Source organism: Dasypus novemcinctus, chromosome 17 (assembly GCF_030445035.2).
Source record: "Dasypus novemcinctus isolate mDasNov1 chromosome 17, mDasNov1.1.hap2, whole genome shotgun sequence".
Taxonomy (NCBI): Eukaryota; Metazoa; Chordata; class Mammalia; order Cingulata; family Dasypodidae; genus Dasypus; species Dasypus novemcinctus.
Window position 1 is genome coordinate 44678709 of NC_080689.1, and position 27113 is coordinate 44705821.

Consider the following 27113-nt stretch of genomic DNA (forward strand, 5'->3'; position numbering starts at 1 on the left):
AATAGAGCTTCTTGATTGTGGCCTAAGAATAAACATTCTTGTTTCCATTTATTTAATTCTTATGTCTAGAAATACATGTAAGTATATAAGGTAACCTACTGTATAACAAAATTATATTTTAATTTGGTAAGGAAAATATGACTTAAGAAAAGTGTTGGCATAATTGGATATCAATAAAAAAAGGTAGATTCTCCATACTATATGCAAAAAAATTCAGATGTATTAAATATATAAATGTTAAAAAATTAATAAAATTATTGTAAGAAAACTTAGGAAAGTATTTGTATAGTATTAGAGTATGGGATACTTTCCTAAGCAAAACCAACCCCCCACCCCCACAAAAAAAATCCAAAAAAACACACAAAAGCACTAAAAGGAAAAGAAAGACTTGTCAGTGTAAAGGATTTTTAAGCAGTTATATGGGAAATAATACCATAAAGTCAAAGACAAAAAACAAATGATGCTGCAAAATTATTTTTCAAAACATGATAAATGTCTCTATTAAACAAAGAGGTCCTACAAAACCATTAAGAAAAAGAGGCAACTCATAATAAATAAAATGCAGAAGGCACTAAAATATGAAAAGATGTTGTAGTAAAAAAAATGCAAAGTAAAATAAGAATGAACTATATTGTTCAACGTCAGATTGATAATATTTTTAAAAAGTAGGAAGACTGAGTGCTGGGAGAATGTTAAGTGCTTCAGTCTTCTGAGAAGGTATTTTGTGGTACTTCCTTAAAAAAAAAAAAAAACCTCATCCGGGGAGCAGGTATAGCTCAGTGGTTGAGTGCCTGCTTCCCATGTATGAGGTCTCAGGTTCAATCCCTTACCCCCTAAAATAAAGAAAAGAAAAAACCAAAGAGATAGTTGGGCAAGCTACAGGTTAAAACAAAATTTTAAAAGAATATATTAAAAATATATAAATATTTTTTCCCTGGTAATCTCATTACTGGAAATCCATCCTACAGAAATAAATCAGTACTTAAACTATTTATTACAGTGATTGCCTACAGTGACAAAATACTGGAAACAATCTCCTAATGTATCTGCTGGGGAATGACTGAACTGCAAGAGCCACACTCTGAAATCTTACTCAGCTTTCTTTAGGGAAAAAAATTTGCCCATAGCATATCAAATGACCTTGAGTAGTAAGTAATATGAGGCTGAAAATGTGTTAGTATGATCATGTCTTTGTAAAAATAAAAACAAAAGAGCCCCATATACGTGTGTAAATATGTTTATATGTATAAGTATAGGAAAAGGATTGGAAAGAAAGCAGGAAGCTAACACTAGCTACTTTAAGGGCATGAAAATAAAGAATGTAGTAGGGAGGTTAGCCTCTTCTCTACACATTAAATTAAATGTTTAAATTTTAACTATAATCTTTACGGTCAGAAAAAAAAACTACAAGCCTATTTTCATTTAGGGAGAAAAGGAAATTTCTTTATTTGTATTTGCAAATGAAATTATGATGACCAAGAGAAGTTTACTGCTTGCCAAAAATCAATACTGGAGGCTGTATCATGATTTAAGTTTAATTATTACTGGTCCAAGTGGTCTGCTGAAAGACTGCCCATAACTACTTCACAAGTTCAATAAATATCTCAAATCATTTCAATGTCCACTTCTAAAAAAAAAAATATACTCATTACAAAATAACAGTTTGATGAAGTGGATGTAGAAGGCAGCAGGGCTAATTCTAATCATGAAATGTTATGACATACGGTGTTGTATCAAAATAAAAGTTAAGCTAATAGAATCTACATGTGAGCAATATAGCGAGGAACCACTTATACCACATTCCTTCCACCCTTAAAAAAGAGAAAATACAGGATTAATAATTCTTACCATCATCTTTTTAACAACATACATATTGCTAAAAAATAAAATAAAATTCAAATGAATAATTTTGGCTTTCCTCCATTAAGAATGTTACTTTTTACAATAAGGTTCATTTAAACTGTTACTTACACAAGGCCAGGAAGGTGTGCTTTGAATTCATTAAGACCAAAACTCTTCTTAGCAAGTCCTTGTTCATAATATAATTTTTTATGTGATATGTGTGATGTTCCACACAAAATGTGAGTAACTCTAAAATTAAGGCTAGCAGCTGTGCTGTCTGATAATTATCTATAAAAGAAAGTCATCACATTAAAATAAAATGAATGCAATATACCTAAAGTATAATAAAGTTTATATCATACATTTTAAGCAAAAGTAAAATTCTGTTTCTTTCCATTATATATCAATTAAGAGGACTATAAATGTTTACTTTTTCATTAGGCAGACTCTCCAGAAGTATTATCAGTTTTACCTACTAAATAATTACTTTTTAAGGCTCTTGTTTGTATAAAATATTTAATAATGTAAAGAGGAAGAAAAAATCAATAAAAATCTATAAACATGATAAAAACAACTCTCATTGCATTGAGGTTTCCTTGGTAATGTTTTCTTAGTAAATATGGTCATTATAAGCTCCTTAACAATATTTAAGCAATAATAAATGCAGGAATCAACAAATAGCATAATATAGCTTTTTATCTGATATATCTGATGCTCCTAACAATGCAAAAGTAAGCTCTAAAACAAAGCAATCTTTAAAAATTAATATTAAAGTGGCACAATGCATATTTCCCAAGAAAAATTAATATTCTTTCTTTAAAGACATTTTTAAGGAAGGACATTTTGGTTATTTGAACATCAAGTGAAAAATATTACCTCAAGATTTTTGATGTTACAAAATAAAATCAAATCAGTTTTTAAACCTCAAACCCTGATAGCCGTATAGAGTGGCCTATTGTAATAAAACAGCACCCCCTCCCTCCGAAGAGGCTTTCATTCATACATTCATGGAATGATTCTGAATTGCTTCCTGAAATCAAATTTTAATGCATGTCAAAGGCTTATTTGGGTAACTGCCCACATCTATTAAAGATGCTTCTGGAAAAAAATATTAAAAATTATGAGGGAAATTATGGAATCATATTCTTATAGAAAAGGAAAAACTAACATCATCTAGTCCTTCTGTTTTATTTATCCAAGAAGATTGTATACACTGATACTTTGTGAAACAATGATGCTACAAGAATAAATCAACATTCTTTCTAGTAACAGAATGGCCATAAATAGATAAAATATAATCCCAATATGCCAAAGATATTTTCTACTTTAAATGCAAGTAAAGAGTTTAACACGTTCCAGGCCAATTTGTGTAACAGCTGACACCAGAACCAATATTTGAACCAGTCCTTCACCTTTAAAAACAATTTCTCTTTATTATTTCTCAATTCCAAGATTTTATTTACTAAAGAGTTTGTAACAATGATCTACAATGTTAATTAAATGCCTTGTTTTCATTTTCCCAAATTAGGACACAAAATTACTCATTACATTTCTAACTAATCCAATCTCCAAACAGCCTGTGTTTGAAACTGGCTGGCCTGAAGAAACCAGCTCTTCTACACCTTTAGTGGACTTGATAGAAAGGACAGGATGCTAAATGCACACAGCATACATATTTTAAATCCTACCAGGATTGTACTGGTGGGATACAAGCAACAGAATTTAGACTCAGACTCATGAACAATACCTAACCACAAGTTGTCATGAAAATTAGTCAAATAGTGGCATTAGGTTCCTAACTGAATTTTACTAGATTTCAGAAACAAGAACAAACCAAATCCTCAACTTTCAGATAGTAGCTTCTTTAAACAGTATCAGAAAATGAACTGTACATTTACAAGAGAAAAAAAAATTCCGACTGGTTTTCCTTCCTTTCTATTGGAGAAAATGAAACTTTTTTCTTTATACCAGGAAAAAAATAAATCTATTCTTAGATTGCTTTTATGTTGAAATTATGCTTTTCATAGTTTTGTATAAATATTACTCTGAATAGGAAAAAGCTCAATTTGCATTAGTTCATAAAATATGAATTTATACTTACCAGGACAAATTGTGTTGTTTTTGTTAGATCCAACTATATTATCTAATAAAAAAATTAAAATCAGCTATTTCAGTAATGATATCTCACATTTTCCTAGCACTTTATAAATACAAAGTACAACTTCAATCATAATCTCATTTCACTCTCAAAATAACCATTAATAGTTGCTTTGGCAAAATAGTATACTTCTATCTGCAATCTTTTACAGAATTGGGTGCAGAGGTGGAATTAAAAGATACTACAACGTAAGTAAATCTGATACAAAGAGAGATTACAACCAGAGAAGACTGACATATCATTCTGTTTTCCTCTAGTCACTATCCAACAATTAGGGTCTACTTCGGCATTCTCATTTTTTAAAACAAAAAACAGAGGAATTTAAAACTCCCCAGAATAATACATAATGTTAACAATATAGTCATTGATACTTTGGATATAAATTTTTAAGAAAGTAAGTAGAACACTATAAATAATTTCTGATTTCTAGGCACATATCCTAGAGCACATGTAGGCACATTTCCACAGGAAAACAAAAGAATGTATACTGGAGCATTGGCTATAGCAGTAAAAAGGTAGATACAACTTATATGAACATTCTAAACAGAACGGCTAAGTTACAGCATACTCATACAAGAGAATACTATAGAGGAGTTAAAAATGAGTAACTTTAAGTATCATGGATAGGTCTCAAAAACAGCATTAGGTAAAAGGAAAAAAAACTGCAGAATAACATGTATAATAGGATTCAATTCATATCAAGTTTGAAAATATGAAAAATGATATCACATAATCCTTATGGATATATACATGTCATCATAATATAAAGAGACATAGGAATGGTAAACTCCAAATTCAGCATACCTTGAAGGATGGGGATGGGGGGTGGGAATGAGAGTGTGAAGGAGTACATAGGGAACTCCAACTCTATCTGTAATGTTTTATTTCTTTTTGAAAAAAATCTGAAAAAAATATGGCAAGTTAGATTGGATAAGGCCAGCAGGGATTATATAGGTATCTGTTATACTAATATCTATGTATTTCTGAAGGCTGGAAGTGTTTTATTTTAAAATGAACATAAAAATGTATTTATTTTAGTTAACATAATGGCACCATTATGCATTAAAACCTGCTGCAAATGTGCTTTTCTCCCCAAATTTATATTTTTGAGAACTATTCTACTGATACACTAAAATTAAATCCAGTCATTTTAACAGCGATATAGTATTCCATTGTATAAATATAAAAGTTTTTATTCATTTTCCTACCATGAAAAATGCAGCTACGTTTTTGTACATGTCATGCATATGCACAAATATTCCCTAAGGTACACCCTTAGAAAATGAACTGATGGTACAAGGAGGGCATGCCCATATTACAACTTTATTAGTTTAGCATTCTCCTAATTAACCTCCCTTGAGTCATCAGATTAACCAACATTCTCAGATGGTGGCTATTCACACCACACATTTCTGTGCACTCACACATTTCTGATTTCACTAACTGAGTTGTAGCTTATCAGTCTTTCCTTATGCTAACTGTATTTTACAGTAAGATTACATCATTTAAATACTGTAGACTGATGAAATCTAACAGAACTACAGTATCTATGACTAAAGTGAATACTGTGAAATCAAATTCTGCCAGATTAGATATATAGTAGACAACTATAAAAATGAGAGGGGAAATACTTAAAACTTTATTAGGAGTTTGCACTTAGATCACCTCACCAACATCATTAGGGTTCACTCCACTCTAAATATGACGAAACCAGACACTGCAGCTGATGAATTACGGGTACTTTAGGCAAGAAAGATAATTTGGAAATACAATCAACAAACATGTAATTTTTTAAAATGCCTTGTCCCTATAGAAAATATTGGCAAATAACCATGCTTTTAGAGATAAAGCTAAAATGTTTAAAGAATGTATTTTTAAATCATTTTCTTTTAACCAACTTTTTTGATTAACCAATCAACTTTTGATTCTGATGTGAAATAAAAGGGCTTTTGCTAATATTGCCAAATTGTTCTCCAAAATGATGGGTTCTCCTGGATTTTCTAAAATAAGCAATATACTGTCTGCTCCTCACTCCTTTAGAGATCAGCAACAACTTTTGGGACATTCTCCTTCTTCTGGTAAATGTTTAGACCTTTCCTCCCCAGTATGTTATGCTTTGACACATTTTCTTCCACAGACACTCAGAAACAAGGGAAATCATGATTTTATATTGCAGTTTTAATTTCAGTAGTAATTTCCCTGTCATATAAAGCACAAAGTAAACAGTCTGTTAGTTATAATATTTACTTCACCTTTCTTTAAAAACAGAAACATAAAAAGATAAATAAGAGGCCCTACCCTTTTCACATTTGTCCTCTGACGTATTGGCCAAAAGTGGTGCTGTGAGGACGTGCATACAATGGTTGTAGAAGAAATTTAGAAATTCACTTTTTTCAGTTTTCTGAAACATTCAGAATAAAACAAAGAATATTTTAACATCTCTTGTAACTATTAAGACATCTTCAAGAATTAACAGTCCAGGTTACACACAAACAATACGATATGGTGAAAGAACCAAAAAAATTTGGTATATTCAATTTAATCTTATTTTTGCATAACCAAAAATCAAGTCTACTTCAGATTATTTATTACATAAAAGTCAAAGCAAGAAAACATCAGAGAACTTTATAAAAAGCTTAGCTGATGAAAAATACTCAAGGAAACCTTTTTTCACAAGATATTTGCGATCTGAAATGCACTGAAGAACCTATCGAGCCATGTGACAGCAACACAACTATTTAAAATTGGGAACTCCAAACTTCAGCACATATCCAAATTTGAACCACCAATGAATCAATTTATAATAACTGGATGAAATTTAGATTTTTTTTGATTAATTTTACTATTAGGAAAATGCCTTTCAATTTTTTGCCATTATATCTTACACAACTGGGCTCACAAACATGTAATTATTTAAAAATAATACTATACATATTTTCTAATTATTAAGGAATTTTATAAAGGAAAAGTATCCCAACATTTTGAGATAACCACTATTATTATTTTGGAATACTTCCTTAAGTCTTAACTGCTACACAAAGACTATGTATATAAATACTTAAGTATTGGCTGTTTTTCAAAGTTTTATTATAAAGCCATCTAAACCTGACCACATCAAAACATTTTTATTTCAGGGTAATTTCTTACATTGGTCGTAGCCAGCATGTTCTCTGGATCAATTAGAGTACGAAGAAGTCCCATTAACTGAACAGCGCCTCCTAACTCAGGATCAGTATCACAGATCATTTGTTCAATTACTACATTGATGAGAAGGATATCCTGAAAGAAAACATGTTTCCATTAGATCTGGTTTGGATATAAGACAAAAAACACCAATAGAAAGAAGTGAAAATCAGAATCATAAGAGATAAAGAATGGAAGAGTTTTTTCTTCCTAATGTTTCCCAAAGTTCTATAAACATACCAGAGTGAGAAAAACTCCACTTCTAAAAAAAAGAAAAAAAAGAAAGAAAAGAAAAGTAAAGCAGAACACACCATAGCTTACAATATCATCAATATTGGGAAGTGGAAAATAAAATCACTTACCAGCAATTCTTGTTCTCTGGAGTTTCTAACAGATGCTCATTTCTAGGTTTCAGCCCAAGGCATGAATTTAGAAGTTGACTAACAACAAGATCACACATCATGTGACCCCAAAACATAGATTATCTCAGCCTCTAACTAGAAAATCCTTCCTAGCAAAAAAATAAGAAAAAATAACCCAGTACACGACTCTCCACAGGAGGTGAGTGGGTGAACATTGTTATATAGTAAGCTAATGTCAAAGAGATTTATTGTTAACATTAGTAACATGCTCTAAGGCCTTGAAATAGAGCTACAAAGCAGTCTGCTGACACCTCCTGCAGATACCTCCTTTAAGGAAAAATCCTAAACATTCAAGTACTACAAAAAGTGTCCATGTCAAAGAAAAACGTTTTGACATCAATTCAGTGGATTTGAGAATATATTTATACTGGGGGAAGAATGGTGGTAACAAAGGAGGAAAATGAAATAAAGAAAATGATGAAGATAAGTACCTTCAATTGGGAGAATTCTGTAAATTAAAAAAAAAAAGCCTAGGATAAAGCATTTTTGTTGTTGTTGTTCACTTCCTTTCTTAGCCCTTCTCAAACTACTACTTTATCCCAAAGTAATATTTTCCTGTGAAGCTGGGTTATGAAATGCAATCAAGAAAAAAACAAACTATGTCATAGCGGCTTAAATGTTTCAAACTGGAACCCTGCCCTCTACCACATTTCAGTTTTATATTCAGACCCAAATTTTATTTCAAATTGAGGAGAAAAAGCATGCTCCACATTAACTTGCTGCAGTTTCTTATTCTGCATAGCCAGACAATATCATTTTGAGAATATTATTTAAAGGTATCAGCCAATGCGTTTTTCAGACCAGTGCTGAGGCATTTACTTACTTTAAATTTATGTCAACATATACAACTTGGACTCTACCAGGTAACTGGGATTCAGATAAGTAGTTCAATTATATATAATCCTTTTACACAAAACCATTCACTTAAAATTAGGTAAAAAGTACTCAGTAAAAACTAAGTAATAATGAGGAATTTAGGTTAAATGTGAATAAAAACAGAGTGGCAAGAAAGACTTCTTAAGGTATAGCTCATACACTGAAATATCATTTCAATATCTATACTCTTTAAAAACTTTTTACTTCTGTCTTGTCTCTCAAACACAGTTACTCACAAATCCTTCTTTCATAAATACCAATGACTGAACTTGCTGATCTATAGGTAGAAATAAAAGGGAAAAGGTCTGTGCTAACTGACTGAAAGCCCCATAATTTGTTACCTAGTAGAAGTAAAAAAAAAAAAAAAAGGCAATTTATACTTACACAGTGAAACAGACAACTACAGAGACCTACTGCCTTTTCAGGAGAGAAGGAGCCACAGGCTTTTCCCAAAGACCTCCCATTAAGAATATTCTGTTAGACAAAGGTATAAGGACCAATGGGTTCTATTCTTTAGAACTCTTTCAAGGCACCCAAGCTTGAGATAGGAAAAGCACACAGAAAGGTGAGAGAGAGTTCTCAGGCTTAAAGATTATGTGCTAAGATAATATGTCTAAAATCTCCAAGAAACAAATAGTTTGTAAGTCTACCAAATAGTTGAGGGAGCTCAACTGCCAAAATAAATCTTAAGCAACAGTTTGTGATCATTCAATGACACAGGACAATGACACAAACAGGAATTAGGCTTCAAAGGCTGTACAAACTCTGTTCAAAGGAAAGGTACCAGATGTACCTCAGATGTAGCCATAATTGATAATGGCCTAATGGCAAGAACCAGGACTTTGGAAGACAATGGACAAGGGAGATTCTTCAGAAATCAGAACCAGGGGCTGCCAGTTTAGTTAATCAAGAACCTCTCAGGGTAAGGAATCTGTACAATTACTATCTAGCAGATATTTGATGAACCAGTGGATCACAGCCTGAATAAGTGATTGCTTTAAGTATTTTACCCTTTTTCTAATAAAAAATGGTTTAATTGTGAAATGGGATACTGGGGATAGGTAAGTTACCTTTATGTTTATAGATTACTGAAACACTAGGAGTCAAACCACACCTGAAGAGAAGTGCATATCACCCTAATATTCTCCACCTGGCAGTGGTTGCAGAGGTAAATGACACTTCATTTGGATCCCTGGATGTGGGTGAGGAAAGAGAAGTGTATATAGACATTAGTTAAATATAGGAGTTGACTTGGATGACAATACTAGTTGCCATCCTAGTCTCCATTCTCTGTCACTACTAGCAGAGTACAAATTTTGTTGAGAGACAGAAATGTGCTCAGCTAAAATACTGAATTTCCCATTTTGCAGCTAAAGGCAGCCATGTGATTTAGTTCTGGTCAAAGAAATATAAGCAAAAATTTCGAGTGGAAACGCCAGGAAAGCTCTGAAACAGAATAGGATGCCTCGCTCTCTCCAGTTTTTGCCCTCTACTTTTCCTCTTCTTCTGCCTGAGGAGGAACAGCAATCTTGCTAGCACAAGGTAAAAAAGTATAAAAACTAGAAGCTGAGGATAGCTGACTACAAAGATGGAAGTCTTTTGGCAAAATTAACTCCTGGTGTTTTATGTAAGTTGCATTTTGACATGAATAAAACAAAACCTTTATTTAGGTAAAACTATCATACTTTGGGTTTTCTGAGATGTGCAGGCAAATCAATTCTTAAATGATACATTTTTTTTTTAGGAGGTATAAGAGATCAAACTCAGGACTTCCCACATGGGAAGAAGGCACTCAACCGCTTGAGCTACATCCACTCCCCACATTAACTCTTTTTTTTTTTTAAAGATTTATTTTATTTTTTTCTCTCCCCTTCCGCATTCCCCCCCAGTTCTCTGTTTTCTGTGTCCATTTTGCTGCATGTTTTTGTTTTTGTCCGCTTCTGTTGTTGTCAGCGGCATGGAAATCTGTTTTCCTTTTGTTGCGTCATCTTGTGTCAGCTCTCCGTGTGCGGCACCATTCCTGGCCAGGCTGCACTTTCTTTCGTGCTGGGTGGCTCTCCTTATGGGGCGTACTCCTTGCGCGTGGGACTCCCCTATGTGGGGGCATCCCTGCATAGCACAGCACTCCTTGCGCGCATCAGCACTGCACATGGGCCAGCTCCACATGGGTCAAGGAGGCCCGGGGTTTGAACCGCGGACCTCCCATGTGGTAGGCGGACGCCCTATCCACTGGGCCAAGTCCGCTTCCCCACATTAACTCTTTATCACCTACTTAATCTTATCATCTTATTATCTACTTTTCTGTTCTACTGGGTCGCAGGCCTCCCTTGTTTCTCATCAGGATAATAGTTACAACTGTCTTTTCTTTCCCAGCTATCTGTATCCTACAACTGCCGTCAGAACTATATCTTTCTAAAATAAAGATCTGATCAAGACATTCCTTTAGATTGGCTATAATTTTTTTTTAACAGTTTCTCTTTACAAGATTAAAGATCCATTCCTTAGATTGGTAGTATAGGAGGTAAATAGAATATCCTTATGCTGTTCAATATGGTAGATACTGGTTATACGAGGTTATTTAAATTACAATTAGTAATTCAGATCCTCAGTCACATTAGCTACATTTTAAGTGCTCAACAGACACAGGTAGCAAGTGGGTACCCTGTTGGTAGCATAGAATGAATACTACCATCATCACAGAAAGTTGTATTGGACAGTACTCTTCTAGCCTACTATTAAAGTTTTATTGTGGAAGAGGACAAGAAAACCTTGGAAAGTGAGAATTAGGCAATGTAGCAGTTTGATATTATGGATGAATTCCAAAAAGAAATATTGGATTATGTTTGCGAACTGATCTTTTCCTCTGGGCATATTAGATTATACTGGATTCAGAGGTTTACTTGATTAAGTAGTTATGTAAACCTCTTGTGCCAGTAGGGCACACCCTTTGGTGGACAGGGACTCACAAATAAAAGGCATGGCAAATGACAGAGCTGGGGCCTTTCAATGTTGGAGTTTGAATCTGAAATGTTAAGCTGGAGCCTAAGGGGATAGAGACAAGAGCCATTAGCCTGATAGTCTACAGCTGACCTTGTGGAGAGAGGCAAAGCCTAGAGAGTCTCACAGTCTACAGTTGACCTTGTGGAGAAAACAGAGGAGCTGAGCCCAGAGGAACCCAGGAAGCCTGAACCCTCGCAGATATCATCTTGCTCCAACACGTGAAAACAGACTTTGGTAAGGTAAGTAACTTATGCTTTATGGCCTGGTGAAGCAGGCTAATAAGACAGGGAAATAAGAGATGGATCTGAAACTTTGCAAGAGGTCCACGTGGACATAAGCAACACCAAGATGGCTGCTGGAAGACCCTCTCCAAGATTCTGTCACTCAGAAGACTCCCTCCGGAAGCCATGAAAAGCTCTGGATATTCCCTAAGGACTTTATCATTGGGCCCTCCTGGGACACTTATGGGAGGAAATAAGCAATCAAAACAGTAAACAGCCGGAACTCCTCTCCTGCCATTAGCAAAGGGGTGGGATAATTAACAGTTCAAAAGCCAGGTGCAAGGCCTGAAGGAACTCTCTTGCTCTCTCTTGCACTCTCTTGCCTCCCGACCCAAGACTCCAGTGCCTTCTCCCCCACTAGAATCACCATGCAAGTAAAACCTGGGCATTTATAACCTATAATGGGAAATTGTAGCCTGTAAATCAGCCCTCTTTATCACTTATCAGCCCCTTCCTCTCTACCTGGAACCCCTGCTCTGTTATTTCCTCCCATTTTTCTTCCCTCCCTACCTCAATAAATTACTGGCCTAACTCACCCAGCATGCTCTTGAAATTCATTTCTCAGCATAGCCAAGAACCTAAACAAAATTCGACAACACTGGTATTTGTAAACTCCTACCTCAAATAAATACCCTTTAAAAAACCAATTTTTGGTATTTTGCATCAGTACCCCTTTGGCTTACTAATACAGGCAAAGAGGGGAAAAAAAGGCAGGCAAAAAGGGAGTAGTGATAGGAATTTCCTACAATTAATACCAACTGCCACACTCAATGATATAGAAGCCTTCAGGCAAGATGGCTTCTAAACACTTCTGTCAGATGAGTATACCGTTTAATGTTCTGAAGTCTCATTCTAATGAGACATGAATAATTACCAAAAAAACCCCTGCAAAAGACATGAATCCATAAACTGCCCAATTTCCAAGAAAGGCCAGTCATTTGCAATACACTTTACTTTAAAAATAAAGATCAGGGAGAGTGGATGTAGCTGAATGCCTGCTTCCCATGTATGTGGTCTGGGTTCAAACCCACTAAGTATGTATGTATGTATATATTTATAAATAAATAGTATCAAACAAGACTTCTGCTTCTGACCAAGATGGAGTGAGAGGGACAGGATTTACTTTCCTACCTGAAACAACCAAAAAACCAGACAAAATACATGAAACTACAGTTGGTAAGATGCTGGGTATCAGTCAATAAAAGACACTAAGAAATGAGAAACATATGAGATGAGCCCTATAATAAATATTAGTTTCCATTATTATTATAAAAATTCTATATTATTATAAAATTCTTAGATTTTGTCAAACTAAAAATCAACTCCTAAGTACTGGAATTAACCACAGATCTAAAGATTATGTTGAACAGGGAAGTATGGAAGAATAAAATATTTTGGGTATTCAGGAGTACACAGGTTAGCAAGCAAATTAGTCTACCACAATGCATTAACTACATACATTCAAAATCAATAATAACCTGTTTTCGGAAACAATGACCAAGTAGTTCCTAAGCAATATAATTAATAATTGAATACATATAAATGAAATAAAAGCACTATCAGGAAGTAAGTTGTCTGCAAGGCACCATGAATTTCTTCATTAGCACAACAGAGCAACTCTGGTAAGCAGAAGGAACAGTTAAATCAAAAGATTCAGATTTTAATAGCAATACTGACAAAAACTTATGTTCTCTTCCATGTGTATTTCTCTACTGGTACAATGAAGGAAATGGTAGAGAAGATCAGAGAGGGCTGGTGACTCTCCCAAACTTCGAGTTTAATCACCTGCTAGATTTATTAGCAGTAAAACACTACAAATATAAATCTAATTTTTAACCTCAACCTGCTTCTCCAACAATGACATCACCTGGGCTAGACAACTCATATTCAAGCACCACAAGCAGAATGATGTAAGACAACCTCTACTGGAAAACGACTTCTTCAGGTGTCAAACAATGATCTGATCTTAAAACAAACCATTACAGAGTAACCCCAATGAATTTCAATTCTGGGACACCAAAAATACCCTCTTCAATTTACAGCCTTAAAAAGTCCCAAAGAGTCCAACTTGACTAAGATGAAGGCATAAGATGCTCCAGGGTTCTGTTCCTCCATAGAATCTTTGAACACTAGCAAAAAGCGCCAGTCATCTTCCTCAATTTCAGGATATACTTAAAGTGCTGCAACAACTGGGTGAGTGTCTAATCAAAAAACCAAAGCTCTAAAAATGGCAGAATTGGGAAGCGGACTTGGCCCAATGGGTAGGGCATCCATCTACCACATGGGAGGTCCGCGGTTCAAACCCTGGGCCTCCTTGACCTGTGTGGAGCTGGCCCATGCGCAGTGCTGATGCCCGCGAGGAGTCCCGTGCCATGCAGCGGTGTCCCTCGCGTAGGGGAGACCCACGCGCAAGTAGTGCACCCCATAAGGAGAGCCGCCCAGCGCAAAAGAAAGTGCAGCATGCCCAGGAATGGTGGCGCACACACAGAGTGCTGACACAACAAGATGACGCAACAAAAAGAAACACAGATTCCTGCTGCCGCTGATAAGGATAGAAGCGGTCTCAGAAGAACACAGCGAATGGACACAGAGAGAGCAGACAACGGGGAATGGGGGGGAATAAACAAATAAATAAATCTTTAAAAAAAATGGCAGAATCTTCTGGGGCCCTTTGCGGCTACTCCCTCATCCTTTCCCTGAGGCAGCTGGACCCAGACTGCATTCCCCTTGTAGGCTTCTGGCCAGGTTCAAGAGGGAGCAGATTAACCCATATGCAATACGGGAGTGCCTGTACGTTGGTGTCAATCTACTGGACAGCAGCCAGGAAGGTTAAACCAGAACACTAAAGTCTGGATCACTCTTCCAGAATTTGCCCTACAGACAGGAGCAGCTTAGAGAGCTTCAGCAATATAAGAGAGAATAAGTCAAAGCAGCCTAGGGCAAAAGATTATATCTGCTTTAAGACATACAACAAAGCACCCAGTAAGGGAAGAAAGTCTATTTCTTAGGGAGTAGAGAAGGCATTAAAATTCCTGTAAATGGAGGAATCCCTAAGGCCATTAGAAAGCCTAAGCACAGGACAAGAAGCAGGCTCAGAAAAGAGAGAGAGGACCTTGGACTTAACATTCCTCTCAAGTGATCTGAAATTCTTGTTGAAAGGACTAAATTCTGCCTGCTTTTCTTTTTTAGGAGATATGGAGATTAAACCTGGGACCTCACACATGCAAAGCAAGCACTATTCCACTGAGCTACACCTACTCCACAAGGACTAAACTCAGAAGGAGAGTACCAGCCAACACACAGCTCATTCAAAGACTATGAAAGGCGCCATTTGTTCTGGTTTGCTTCTTTTTGTTAGCTTCTGACAAGCAAAGAAATCTGTTGTATCACTAACTGGATACAAACTTAAGGAAGAGACAATTCAGAGAGTACATCCCAAGGTTAACACATTAAAATATTAAAATGAACAGGGTACAACAGAAGATTTAGGACAAAGAAATATAAATAAAGGACCATCGAAAGCAACAAGATAAAAATTCAGAAACCATCAATGAAGAAAACCAAATTATAGATACAGTAGACAAAGACTTTAAAAAAAAAAAAAAAGATCTTCAGGGAGCAGATATGGCTCAAGCAGTTGGGTACCCACCTCCCACATGGGAGGTCCTGGGTTCAGTTTCTGGTGCTTCCTTAAAAAAAAAGTAGACAGACAATACACAGTGAGCAAAAGAGCAACAAGCAGAAAATGAGCAAAAAAAAAACAACAACCAAGCAACAAAAGCAGACAGCATGTGCAAACACTGAGGGGGGAAAAAGATATCAAGCAAAAACAAAACAAGCAAACAGATGAGGAAGCAGCTCAGGGGGTAAAGAGAAATAATCTTCACAACAACTAGGAGAAACAACTTTCTCAATTTTAGAAAAAATTAAAGGACTGCAGTAACAAGACAAGTGCTGAATCAAAAAACAGCCAACTTAAAAGTGGTAGGATGGCGGCAAGCCCTGCAGACCACATGGCTGAAAGGCCACATGACTGTGAGATGTTGAGACCCTGCCTGGAAACCTCCTGAGAAGAAAGCTGCCAGAAGAATCCCATGAGAATCTCATTTGGAACAAAAGGGAAAGCCTCAGGTATCCTCAAAGGGCCTCACCATTGGCCCCCAAAGAAATGAAAGGTGGGCAAGTAATCAGAACAGCAAACAGACTTTTAAAAAGCCCTGACTTGGGCCCCACACACACCATTCACTCTGCAGTGAATTTTCTTTTTAATAAACTCTTTCCTCCTTTGCCTAAAAAAATAAAAGGTGGTAGGATCTCACTGCACACCAGTTAGCTCCTCTCCCAATCCTCAATGGCTCTGTGAGGAGACAGCCAGGTTTCCAGTGCAAAGTCCTGGTCCCAGTTTCAGAAGGGACAAAGTAACCCCTGTGCACATATGTATCGGATGTATGTCTGGCACAATCTTATGTATATATTCCAGGGATCCACTGTACTAGAAATGGCCATTTACAGAAGACAGCCAACAGACCTCTCCCCAAGAGAACATTGTGTGAGAAGAGTCAAGTGGATGTCCACAGTAAGGGACTGCTGGCTCTAGGACATAGAACACAGGACCCAGGACCATGAGGAAAGTGTTTCCAAGGGAAGAGGGAACATGTGGAACCATATAAATGGGGGATTTCCTAGAGCCAGATACACATAACCAAAGTAAGAAACATGAACAGAGAGGACCAGGGAAGTCCTTAAACTTTGATCTGGAGCTACTCTCAAGTAATTATATGGATCAGCTCTGAAGGACAGCACTCACACAGGTTAATCTGCAAGACTGGAAAGGTGTTTTCTTTTTTCCCTTCTTTATTTTTTCTTAGCTCCTGGCATCCAACATGAGTTCCCTGACTTAACACTACCTAGATTCAAGTTTAAAGAACCTATGGCTCAGAGTATATACTGCAATGAAAACATTAAAATATCAAAATCTCCACATTTCAACAAAATATTAATATCATACAAACAAACAGGAAGTGATGGTCCCAGCAATGGAGAAGATTAAAGCATTAGAACCCTCAATCAGGAAGATCAGACTTGGAACATTCCAAACAAAGGTATTTTCTAAAAAATAGTCCTAAATATGCTCAAAGAGCTAACGGAAAATATGGACAAAGAACTAAGGAAATCAGGAAAACAAAAGATGAATACAGGGAGAATATCAAAAGGGAGGTGGAAGTTATAAAGTGAAACAAACAGAGATGAAAACCACAGTAACGGAAATTACAAATTCCTTAAAGGAGTTTAATAGCACACTGGCACTGGGAGAACAAAGAATCAGTAACATGAACATAAGATAACTGAAATCATCCAGTCTGAGAATGAGAACGAGAACAGAATGAAGATATTCTTTCTTCATTGTAGGACACCATCAAGTGAACTATTCATTATATACATTGTGGGAGCCCCAGAAAGAGGAGAGAGAGAAAGAGGTAGAGAGAGAAAGAGGTAGAGAGAATAGTCAAAAAAATGTCTGAAAACTTCCCAAATTTAATGAATAATACAAATACACAAAGATGCTCAAAAAACTCCAAACAAGATAAACCCAAGTAGACCCACACTGTGTCAAGTTATACTCAAAGTGTTGAATGCCAAAGGTAAAGAGAGAATTCTGAAAGCTGCTAAAGAAAAGCAAGGTGTCATATACAAGGGAGCTTCAATAAGATTAAATGCTGATTTCTCATCAGAAAGCAGGGAAGCAAGGCAGTGCGAAGACATATTTAAAGTGCTGAAAGAAAAAAAGTACCAACCAAGAACTCTATGTCCAACAGAACAATCTCTCAAAAATGAAGGAGGGGAGCAGAAGTGGCTCAACCTGTTGGGCCCACTACCACACCTACCTACCACATGGAAGGTCCCAGGTTTGGGTCCCAGTGCCTCCTAAAGAAGACAAGCAAATGCCACACCAGCTATGAGCTAGGCTCTGCAGCAACGAGCTAGACGCCACACCGCCACAATGAGCAGATGCCTAAAACGAGAAGATGCCACAAGCTAGTAGATGTTGTAGTCCGCAGGGAGCAGATGCAGCTCAGACCACTGGGTACTTGCCTCCCATGTGAGAGGTCCTGGGCTCAGTTTCCGGTGCCTGCTGAAGGCGAGCAAACAGTGAGCAGACTGACAAGAGAAACATCTGTGGGAAGGGGAGATAAATAAAACATTTAAAAAATTTAAAAATAGAAATAAAGGAAGGATTAAGACTTTCCAATATAAACAAAAGCTGAAGGACTTCTTCAACACTAGGCTGGCTCTACAAGAAATGCTAAAGGGAGTTCTGTGGTTTGAAAGCAAAGTCCACTAAACAACTTACTGACGCCACATGAAGAAATAGAGATCTCTGGTACAGATAATTACATAGGTAAAGATAAACACCAGTATTATTGTATTTTTCATTTGTAACTCTACTTTTTACTTCCTAAAGGATCTAAAAGGCAAATGTATAAAATGGAATAATAGGGAAGCGGACTTGGCCCAATGGATAGGGTGTCCACCTACCACATGGGAGGGCCGCGGTTCAAGCCCCGGGCCTCCTTGACCTGTGTGGAGCTGGCCCGTGCACAGTGCTGATGCGCGCAAGGAGTGCCCTGCCACACAGGGGTGTCCTATGCGTAGGGGAGCCCCATGCACAAGGAGCGCAACCCGTAAGGTGAACCGCCCAGTGTGAAAGAAAGTGCAGCCTGCCCAAGAATGGCGCTGCACACATGGAGAGATGACAAAACAAGATGATGCAACAAAAAGAAACACAGATTCCCAGTGCCGCTGATAAGGATAGAAGCAGTCACAGAAGAATACACAATGAATGGACACAGAGAGCAGACAACTGGCGGAGGGGGGAAGGGAAGAGAAATAAAAAATATATCTTAAAAAAAGGAATAATAAATCAATGGTTTTAGACTCATAATGTACAAGTAATTTGTGACAAGAACTACATAAAAGTGGAGAAATAGAGGGCTATAGGAACATAGTTTATGTATGTTATATAAATTAAGCAGGTTATCAAAGCAAGCAAGTAGACTTAGAATATTAAATGTAAGCACCATGGAAAACAGAAGGAGAATATCAGACATGCAAACTCAATGAGAAAGACAGAGGAATACAATTAACCAGGAGTGGGGGACTAAGGGAATGGAGAATTAATGCAAAATGAATGTATTGTTTCTGTTTTGGGTGAAGAGAAAGTTAAAGTAATAGATGGCAGTAAGAATACTGCACTATTGTGATCACAATGTGATTAATCCCACTGAATGGTATGCTTAGGAAGGGTTCGGATGGGAAGATTTATGGGGTACATATGTTTCCACAATTAAAAGAATGAAACAAAAGAAATAATGACAATTATATGCAATACATTATACTGGACTGGATATAAGAATGGAGAAGGAGAGGATGCGGCTCAAGAGACTGAGCTCCCACCTTCCACACAGGAGGTCCCAGTGCCTCCTGAAAAAATGAACAACAAACAAATAAAACAAAAAAGCCAACTCAGGGAAACTGTTGTGGCTTAGTGGCTGAGTACCAGCTTCCCATATAGGAGGGCCCGGGTTTAATCTCCAGCCCCCAGTACATTAGAAAAAAAAAAAAGAGTGGCAGAGAAAAGGCTCATAAGGACATTATTAGGACATAAAAAAAAAAAAACTGGAATATAGACTGTAAACTTTATCTCAAATGTTAAATTTCTTGACCTTAACTGAAGCTTAGATGACTGCATAAATGAATACAGTTGTTCATATACTGTTAAGAAAACGGATAAATAGATTGACAGATGGATAGATAATAGAGTGATAGGGTAAACGTGGCAAAATGTTAAAATTGGTGGATATGGGTGCTGAGGTGGGGAGAGGGGATGCTGGAATTCTCTGCAAAGAGTTTTGGTTATATTGTAACTCTATGTAAGTTTGAAATTGTCTGAAAAAAAATAAAAAGTTTAAAAAATTATAAATGGTTTAAACTGTCTAGTCAAAAAGCACAATTTGGCAGAATACATACGAAAGACACAACCTAATTGTATGCTGTTCACTAAAGACTCACCTTAAATTCAAAGACAGAAGTAAGTGAAAGTGAAAGAATGCAAAAATTTATTCCATGCAAATAGTGACCAAAGGAGGCCTGGGAGAACTATAACTAATATCAGATAAAACAGACTTATATCAGATAGAACCATAAAAAATAGTTATGATGGAGAAAAAAGGTAAATATATACAATAAAGAAGTCAGTTCAACAAGATGTAATAATTGTAAATATATATATATCTAATGCCAGACAACCATAAAGCAAATATTGACAAATTTGAAGGGAGAAGTAATGGTTCTACATTGATAATAGGAGACTTCAATGTACCACTTTCAGTAATGGATAGAACATCTAGACAGGTGGTCAATAGGGACATAGAAGAGTTGCATAATAAACCAACTAGATATAAAAGCCATATATAGATCACTTCGCCCAATAGCAGCCAAATACAGATTCTTCGCTAGCCCACAAGGTACATTCTCCAGTATAGAATTATATGTTAGCTCACGAAAGAAGTTTCAGTAAATTAAAAAATATTAAGGGAGTGATTGTGGCTCAAGCAATTGAGCGTCTGCATCCTACTTGGGAAGTGCCAGGTTCCAAATGGCTCCTAAAGAAAAGAAGAAGAAGGAAATAGACAAAAAGCAAAAAACAACAAGCAGACAATGAGCAAAAACAACAAGCACAATGAGTAAAAACAACAAGCAAACACACAGGGAGCCATCTCATGAGGGGGAAATACATAAAAGTCATACTAACATTAAGAAACTAAAATTTAAAAGATATTTTAAAAATATACTGAAATCACACAATTTATTTTCTCCAACCACAATGGGATGAATCTAGAAATCAATAACAGGGAGAAATGGAAAATTCACAAATATGTGGAAATTAAATGACACAACCAACCAATGGGTCATACAACAAGTCACAAGGGAAATTAGGAAATATCTTGAAGTGAATGAAAACGAAAATACAGCAAACCAAAAATTATGGACTTTAGCAAAGGCAGTGATGAGAGGAAAATTATACCTTTAAATGCTTACATTAAAAAAGAAAGATCTCAAATGAGAGGGCCTAACTTCAGACGTGGAGGATCTAAAAAGAGTAGCAAACTAAACCCAAAGTGAGCAGAAGGAGGAAAGCAAAGATTAGAGTGTAGATTCATGACTAGAGAATAAAGACATAGAGAATCAACAAAACCAAAAGTGGTACCTGAAAAAGATAAATAAAACTGACAAACTGTTTAGCGAGACTGACAGGAAAAAAGTGAGAAGATACAAGTAACTGAAATCAGCAATGAAAGAGGGTACAATATTACCAATCCAAGAGAAATACAAAGAATTTTTAAAGGATACTAGGAAGGCCTAGGATCAGATGGCTTCACAGAGGAATTTTACAAAATATTCCAAAAAAAAAAAAAAAGACACCCATCCTGCTCAAACTCTTCCGACAATTGAAGAGGAGGTTACACTTTCTAGTTCATTGTATAAGACCAACATTACCCTAAACAGAAAAAGATATCACAAGGAAAGAAAAGTACAGACCAAAACCCCTTATAAATATAGATATAAAAATCCTCTACAAATTCTGGAACGCTGAATCCAAAGCATATTAAAAGAATCATTCACCATGACCAAAAGGAATTTATCTAATGAAAGATGGTTCAATATGAGAAAATCAGTTAATGTCACATAATTTCATAGAATGAACGACAAAAACCACATAATTTCAATTGACACAAAAAGCATCTGATGAAATCTAGCACCCTTTCTTGATAAAAATACTTAGAAAACTAGGGTTAGAAAGAAAATTCCTCAATACAAAAGGGCAAATAAGAAAAATGCACATCTAACATTATACTCAATAGTGAAGAACTGAAAGTTTTCCCTCTAAGATCAGGAATGAGACAAGGATGCCCACTGTCACTACTCTTATTCAACACTGTACTGGAAATGTTAACCAGAGCAGTTAGGCAAAAAAAGCAATAAAGGGCATCCAAATTGGAAAGGAAGAAGTAAAACTTCCCCAATTTGCAGATAACATGAACCTATATATAGAATATTCTGGAAAATGTGTGTTGGGGGGAAATGGTGATGGTGGTGGTGTGTGGGAACTCAGTATTTTCTGCATCATTTTTCTGCAAATCTGTAACTTCTTTAATAAAAAAAATATAGGGAAGCAGATGTGGCTCAAGCAGTTGGGCGCCTGCCTACCACATGGGAGGTCCCAGGTTCAGGTTCTTGTGTCTCTTAAAGAAGACGGGCAAGATAGGAAGCTGATGCAAACGGCTGGCATGGCAAGCTAACACAGCGATAAGACACAATGAAGAGACACAATAAGTGGGAACAGAGGTGGCTCAAGCCATAGGGTACCCTCCTCCCACATGGGAGGTCCTGGGTTTGGTTCCCAGGTTTGGTTCCCGGTGCCTCCTAAAAAAAAAAAGATGAGCACACAAAGAACAGACAGAGAGCAAACAGCAACTGCCAACAAGGGGGAGGGGCTCATAAAAAAAATAAACCTTTAAAATATATATGTAAATAAACAGTAATCCCAATAACTTACTTCTCATTAATACCTGCCTATTCCTATTGTCTTGCTTTTTTTCCAAAGCTATTTTTTTTCTTTCAACAGCTATTGTAGCTTGTGCAATTATAACCTTCCATTGAGAATCAAACTTTAAATGCCACCATCACAGGCATTTAAACTGAAATGCTCTGAACCAGAGGACAGTTTACCACACTAATGAAAGAAGTTGTTAATGTGGGAGGAGTGGGGGGCATGGGGTATATGGGAACCTCTTATATTTTTTTAATGTAATATTTTGTGTGATCTATGCATCTTTAAAGAAAAAAAGAATAAAAAATTTTTTTAAAAAAATCGGTTGCAGTCAACTGCAAACGTACTCAGCCAGCTTCCTGTTTCTGTTTCTGCAATTAAAGTTTTACTGTAAAGTGTTTTTTGGAACAGTCATGCAAACTGTCTATGGCCAGTCTGTGCTTTAGAGGCAGAGTTGAATAGTGCAACAAAGACCACAGGATTCAAAGCCATATTTACTACCTGATTCTTTAAAAAAAAAAAAATCTGCCCACCTCTCATCTAAATAGATAATAGAACTATTATCATATCTAAAGTAATTAATATTTAAGCAAGAAATAGGCTGAAAATACCAGCCCAATATATTTCAGTAATCGCGGTATTACTTATCTAGTCAGTTTCTAAAATAATTTTTACTAAATGTTCCAAAAAGCCATTAGCATAAAAATACATACAGTCTATGGCATAACAAAAAGACAGCTTTCCACATGGAGGTCCTGGGTTCGGTTCCCCATACCTCCTTAAAAAAAAAAGGAACAAACAACAAGCAAACAAACGAAAAGGCCAACTCAGGTGAACTGATGTGGTTTGGTGGTTGAGTACCAGCTTCCCATATACAAGGTCCTGGGTTTGATCCCTGGCCCCAGTACCTAAAAAAAAGGCTATATGTCAATTGTTCACTGGTTATACAGAAGATACATTATTTTCTATAAAGGTCACCACCAACAGAAGTCAATATACTAGAATTCAATATGCAGGATCCTTAATTTTGAAAATTGTAAAAAACAATTTGTAATTTACCCTTTCTTTTCAGCTAACTCAATTAGCCAATAATATTTTTAAAATTTTAAAATTGTTATATCTGAGAAAACTCAGGAAAATGAAAGGCCTTAAAGACTGGGATTATAAAAAAGAAAAAAAAAGAAATTGAGAAAGGAAATTTTCACTTAAAAATAACTGCTTCTTTAAATCTTATGAATAATTCAATATAAACGAGAAAATATTTCTAACGAAAATAAAAATCAAAGGTGTAAAAGTTAAGAAGTATAAAGGTTAGTAGCTTATTATTATAGTGGTCTGAGGAATTTTTATAATGAATGCCTTTACACAAATCGCTAAGGATGGGGCAATGGGAATGTTAATCTCAAAGTTATCTTGGGTAAAGCACTAAGACAAAACTATCAATAATGAGATTATAAACTGATTAATAAACTATGTCTTTATTTTATGTCAGATTTAGCATCTACTGGGTTGTTGGGAGGTCACTTCATAGGTTATGCTTATACACGACTTAAGCAAAGTTCAGCAGGATCTTATTGCCTGCCACAGTAAACAGTGCCTCAAACAGCTGGACTCTGAGGGGTCCCTAGACACATCCAGAACCTATAAGAAGGGCAGATAAACTCAGGAATTCGGCACCCTGTCAGTGTGCCTTACTTTGGAATTTATGCTCCCCAGTGTAAAAAGAATTAAACTCATTTATAATTTTCCTACATGGCTCTTCTGCCCCTTTTATTTGAACCCATAATTAGCACTATACTTGCTAAATATAAGTCCCAGAGACATATCGGTCTGTTCACGTGCCAGGTTGAGCCCTGAATCTCAGCAGAGCTGCAACACGTACTCTCTAGTTCACTGGACTAACCCAGGACAACTAACAATAGATGATGATGAACAATACCCATCCCAAGGAACAGAGAGTGTCTGCAACAGCAAGCAAGATAGCGCCATCCATCTGCCCCATGAGATCTAAGCCCCCTCTCAATTAGAAGTGGAGTGGGGCGGCGGACTTGGCCCAGTAGTTAGGGCGTCCGTCTACCACATGGGAGGTTCACGGTTCAAACCCCAGGCCTCCCTGACCCTGGTGGAGCTGGCCCATGGGCAGTGCTGATGCGCGCAAGGAGTGCTGTGCCACGCAGGGGTGTCCCCCGCATAGGGGAGCCCCACACACAAGGAGTGCGCCCCCTAAGGAATGCCACCCAGTGCAAAAGAAAGTGCAGCCTGCCCAGGAATGGCACCACATACACAGAGTAATGACGCAACAAGATGCCGCAACAAAAAGAAACACTTTAGATTCCCGTGCCGCTGACAACAACAGAAGCGGACAAAGAAGACGCAGCAAATAGACACAGAGAACAGACAACTGGGGTGGGGGTGGGGAAAGGTAGAGAAATAAATAAATCTTAAAAAATAAATAAATAAGTGGAGTGGGCTTCACCATCCCCAAATCCTCAAGATTGGGGAATGAACAATAGACTAAAGTAGATTTATTATTATTCTATTATAGACCTATTATTATTCTAGCAACGGAAGAATTTTATCATTAATATAAAGGCAGTGGGCACCAAAGGTTCTGAGGGGATAGAGAAGAATAGGTGTAGCATGGGGATATTTTGGGCACAGTGGAATTGTCCTATATTACATTGCAATGACCAATATAAGCCATTATACATTTTGTCATAACCTATAAAATTGTGCAGGATTGAGTCTAAACTATAATGTAAATTATAGTCCATAGTTAGTAGCAATGCTTCAATATGTGTTCATCAAGTGTAACAAAGGTACCATACTAATGAAAGATGTTAATGTGGGATGTGTGTGAAGGGGAGAGGGTTGGGCATATGGGGATCCCCCATATTTTTTATGTAACATTTATGTAATCTAAGCTTCTTCAAAAATAAAAAAAAAATAAAATAAACTTAAGTGTGTATCAAAATATTTCTTCTCTATTTCCTAAGTTAGAGGATAAGCCCAATTTATTCTAATATTGCTTTAAAACATTGCAGGAAGTAGATGTGGCTCAATTGGGCACCTGACTACCCCATGGTAGGTCCCGGGTTCGGTTCCTGATGCCTCCTAAAGAAGATGAGCAAGACAGTGAGCTGACACAACAAAATGATGCAACAAGGAGATACAACAAGAAAACAAAACGAGAGACACAAAAAGCAGTGAGTGGAGGTGGCTCAAGCTCCCTACATGGGAGTTCCTCGGTTTAGTCCCTGGTGCCTCCTAAAAAGACGATGAACATACAACAGACAGACAGAGAGAGCAGAAACTGAGTGCAAAAATGAGGTGTGGGGGAGAAGTAAAAAAATAAATCTTAAAAAAAATAAAATAAAATACATTGCAAATACCTAACAAAGATAAAAAGTAAAAATCTAAGTAGACATTAAAAAATTAAACACAAATCAACTGTAGTTTAATTCAACAGTAAATAAAACAAGGACAAAATTAAAATTGGGAATCAAAAAGGTTCCTTAAGATAGGACATATTTTAATTACCTTCTTAACATTAAAATATATTTAAGAAAGACTATTCTAAGTTATACCTTTATGCTCATTCTGTCCTTAAAATAGTTTACAAGTAAAGTAGTAAATATATTTAAAAGGAAAAAGAGAACACTGGTCTCTCTATTAACCTTTCATTCCCACTTAAAAAAAAAAAAAGAACCAAAGTGAAAGCAATTTTTTAGTTATACTAAGTTTCTGACGTGCAAAAGAGACTGAAATTATACCTCAGTAACACTTTAAATATTTACACCAACATGTAGAATCTCATTCTATTATTTATTTATCTCAAATACTAGTTTTAATATTACTTTTTTTACAATAAACAAATCGCCTCATATTCCGAAGTTGTATCTGCTCAGTAATCTATTATTTTGCTTCAGGAAAGATTAGGAATATGTTCATGCTTTTCTTTTGATAGTTTGCAAACACTATTCTACCAGTGATTCCCATTAAACTGCAGCATTATTACTTACATCATCACTCTGCTGGGCTTCTTGCATTACAAATTCTCGGACCATGGATGGACTAAACTCTACTAGATAAGAAAATATATCTGTAGCAGCTGATCTGACTTGCAAATCATCCATGCCCTGATAAAAGGAAAATTAGATTACTAGAAGAGACTCACCTTCAACATTTTAGATTTAGACATTTTACTGTAATTAACAAAGAAACTACCATTTTCTTTCCTCTCTTTTCACATGCTAAAACATTTAAGTAGCTCAATGACTAGTTTCTGTCAGTTTTTACCACAGCAAAGATTTAAATTCAAAGAATTTAAATATAAGAAATATAACAGGATTATAAAACAAGGCTTTAAAAGTTAAGCAACATTGTGTTGTTTATTTTCTTCTGCAGGGGTGGTAGGGTGGAGGTGGGGATACCTCAATTCATATATATGCAAAAATGTGAATGATCTCTCCAAGGCTTAAAAACCTTCCAGAAAGTCTTTTGCCCTAGATTTGCCTGGGTTATTCCTTAGTAACTGAATTTCACAATTGCCTAATAGAGGACAGTTCTGAAAGCAGTTCTGGCATTTTTACCCTTCCTACAACTGAGTTTTCTAAACTAGCGACCCTGGAGTGCTTTTTCCCCTCCAACACATGAAGGATACATACTTCTTAAGTTCTGAAATGGCCACATAATTCCAAAAACATTCCTGAACCCAGCAGTCCTCAAAAGTGTGGTGC

General features: G+C 36.3%; 1 protein-coding gene across 2 annotated transcripts in view; it reads right to left on the reverse strand.

Annotated features, from left to right (window-relative positions):
• The window catches only part of PPP4R3B (protein phosphatase 4 regulatory subunit 3B), a 111265-nt gene that overhangs the window by 46850 nt on the left and 37302 nt on the right, over positions 1-27113 (reverse strand). For both annotated transcript variants that reach the window (XM_058278595.1, XM_058278596.1), the window contains exons 7-11: positions 26397-26513; positions 7148-7279; positions 6299-6401; positions 3944-3985; positions 1972-2130 (exon numbers count right to left, since the gene is read on the reverse strand). In XM_058278595.1, the coding sequence (XP_058134578.1) occupies positions 1972-2130; positions 3944-3985; positions 6299-6401; positions 7148-7279; positions 26397-26513 (553 nt within the window). The remainder of the gene's footprint in view (positions 1-1971; positions 2131-3943; positions 3986-6298; positions 6402-7147; positions 7280-26396; positions 26514-27113) is intronic.